Raw genomic sequence first — 1,156 nt, 5'->3', positions numbered from 1 at the left:
AAAGGGGCCTCCCAAAGGGGGCCCCCAAAGGGGGCCCCCAAAGGCAGCTTCGGGGGCCCTACATACAGCTTGGGGGCCCCCCCCGGCAGCTTTAGGGACCCCAAAAAGAGGCCCGGGGCCCCAAAGGGGGCCCCAAAAGGGGACTCCCAAAGGAAGTACCCCAAAAGTGGAGAACCAAAGGGGGCCCCCAAAGAGAGCCCGCAAAAAGAGGCCCCGAAAGGGGGGCCCCAAAGGGGGCCCCCAAAAGGGGGACCCCAAAGTTGGGGCCTCAAAAGGGGGGCCCCAAAGGGGGCCCCCACACGGGGCCCCCTTTGGGGCCAGGGGACCCCCAAAGGGGGCCCCCAAAGAGAGCTCTTCGGGACCCCCAAAAGGGGCTGGGGGCCCCAAAAGCAACTTTGGGGGCCCCATAAAGTAGGCTGGGGGCCCCAGTAGCAGCTTTGGGGGCCCCGGGTACAGATTAGGGGCCCCTAGTGGAACTCTGGGGGCCCCAAAAATGCCCTGGGGGCCCCACAAGCACCTTGGGGGGCCCCCAAGATAGATTGGGGGGCCCCCCAGTCCTCGGGGGTCCCTTTTGCTTTTATTTTGCTGTTTTTAAAAATAAATAAAATATAAATGAGTAGCTGGATTGCTTCTTGGGGTTTAGGGTTTAGGGTTTAGGGTTGGAGCTGCTGCTGCTGCTGCCATGTCCCCTGAGGAGTCTTTCGCTGTTGCCGCTGCTCCTGCTGCTTCTGCTGCAGCTGCAGTTCTTTCTGCTGCTGCGCTTGCTGCTGCAGGAGCTGCTGCTGCTCCTGCATTTCCTCCTGTTATTGCTTTTTTTTTGCGGTTATTGTTGAAGGAGCGTTTGCTGCCGCAATTTCTCCTGCTGCTGCTGCGGTTGCTGCTGCTGCAGTTGCTGCTGCTGCACTTGTTGCTGTTGTTTTTTCGCTGAAGATGCTGCAGCGCTACGTTCTGCAGAGCCTGCAGCTTCGCTTTTGCTGCTGCTGCTGCTGCTGCTGATTTTGCCATTCACTGCTGCTGCTGCTTTTGCTGCTGTTTCTACAGTGTCCTTGCTCTTTGCTGCCGCTGCTGCTGCCCTTGCTGCTGCTGCTGCCGAACTGGTCGGAGCTGCTGGGGTTGCTTTGTCCCTTGCTGCTGTCCTGCCTGCTGTTGCTGTTCC

General features: G+C 59.7%; 1 protein-coding gene across 1 annotated transcript in view; it reads right to left on the bottom strand.

Moving 5' to 3' along the window:
- Positions 1-823: 823 nt before the first annotated feature.
- ETH_00038300 (uncharacterized protein) overlaps positions 824-1,156 on the bottom strand; it is a gene marked incomplete at both ends in the record, with an annotated part of 777 nt that continues 444 nt past the window's right edge. The window contains one exon of the mRNA XM_013376354.1: positions 824-1,156. Within this exon, the coding sequence (XP_013231808.1) occupies positions 824-1,156 (333 nt within the window).

This window comes from Eimeria tenella, genomic scaffold, assembly GCF_000499545.2.
Source record: "Eimeria tenella Houghton genomic scaffold, Eth_scaff3390, whole genome shotgun sequence".
Taxonomy (NCBI): Eukaryota; Apicomplexa; class Conoidasida; order Eucoccidiorida; family Eimeriidae; genus Eimeria; species Eimeria tenella.
The sequence above is the reverse complement of the archived record's forward strand: the minus strand, read 5'-3'. Positions and strand labels throughout refer to the sequence as shown.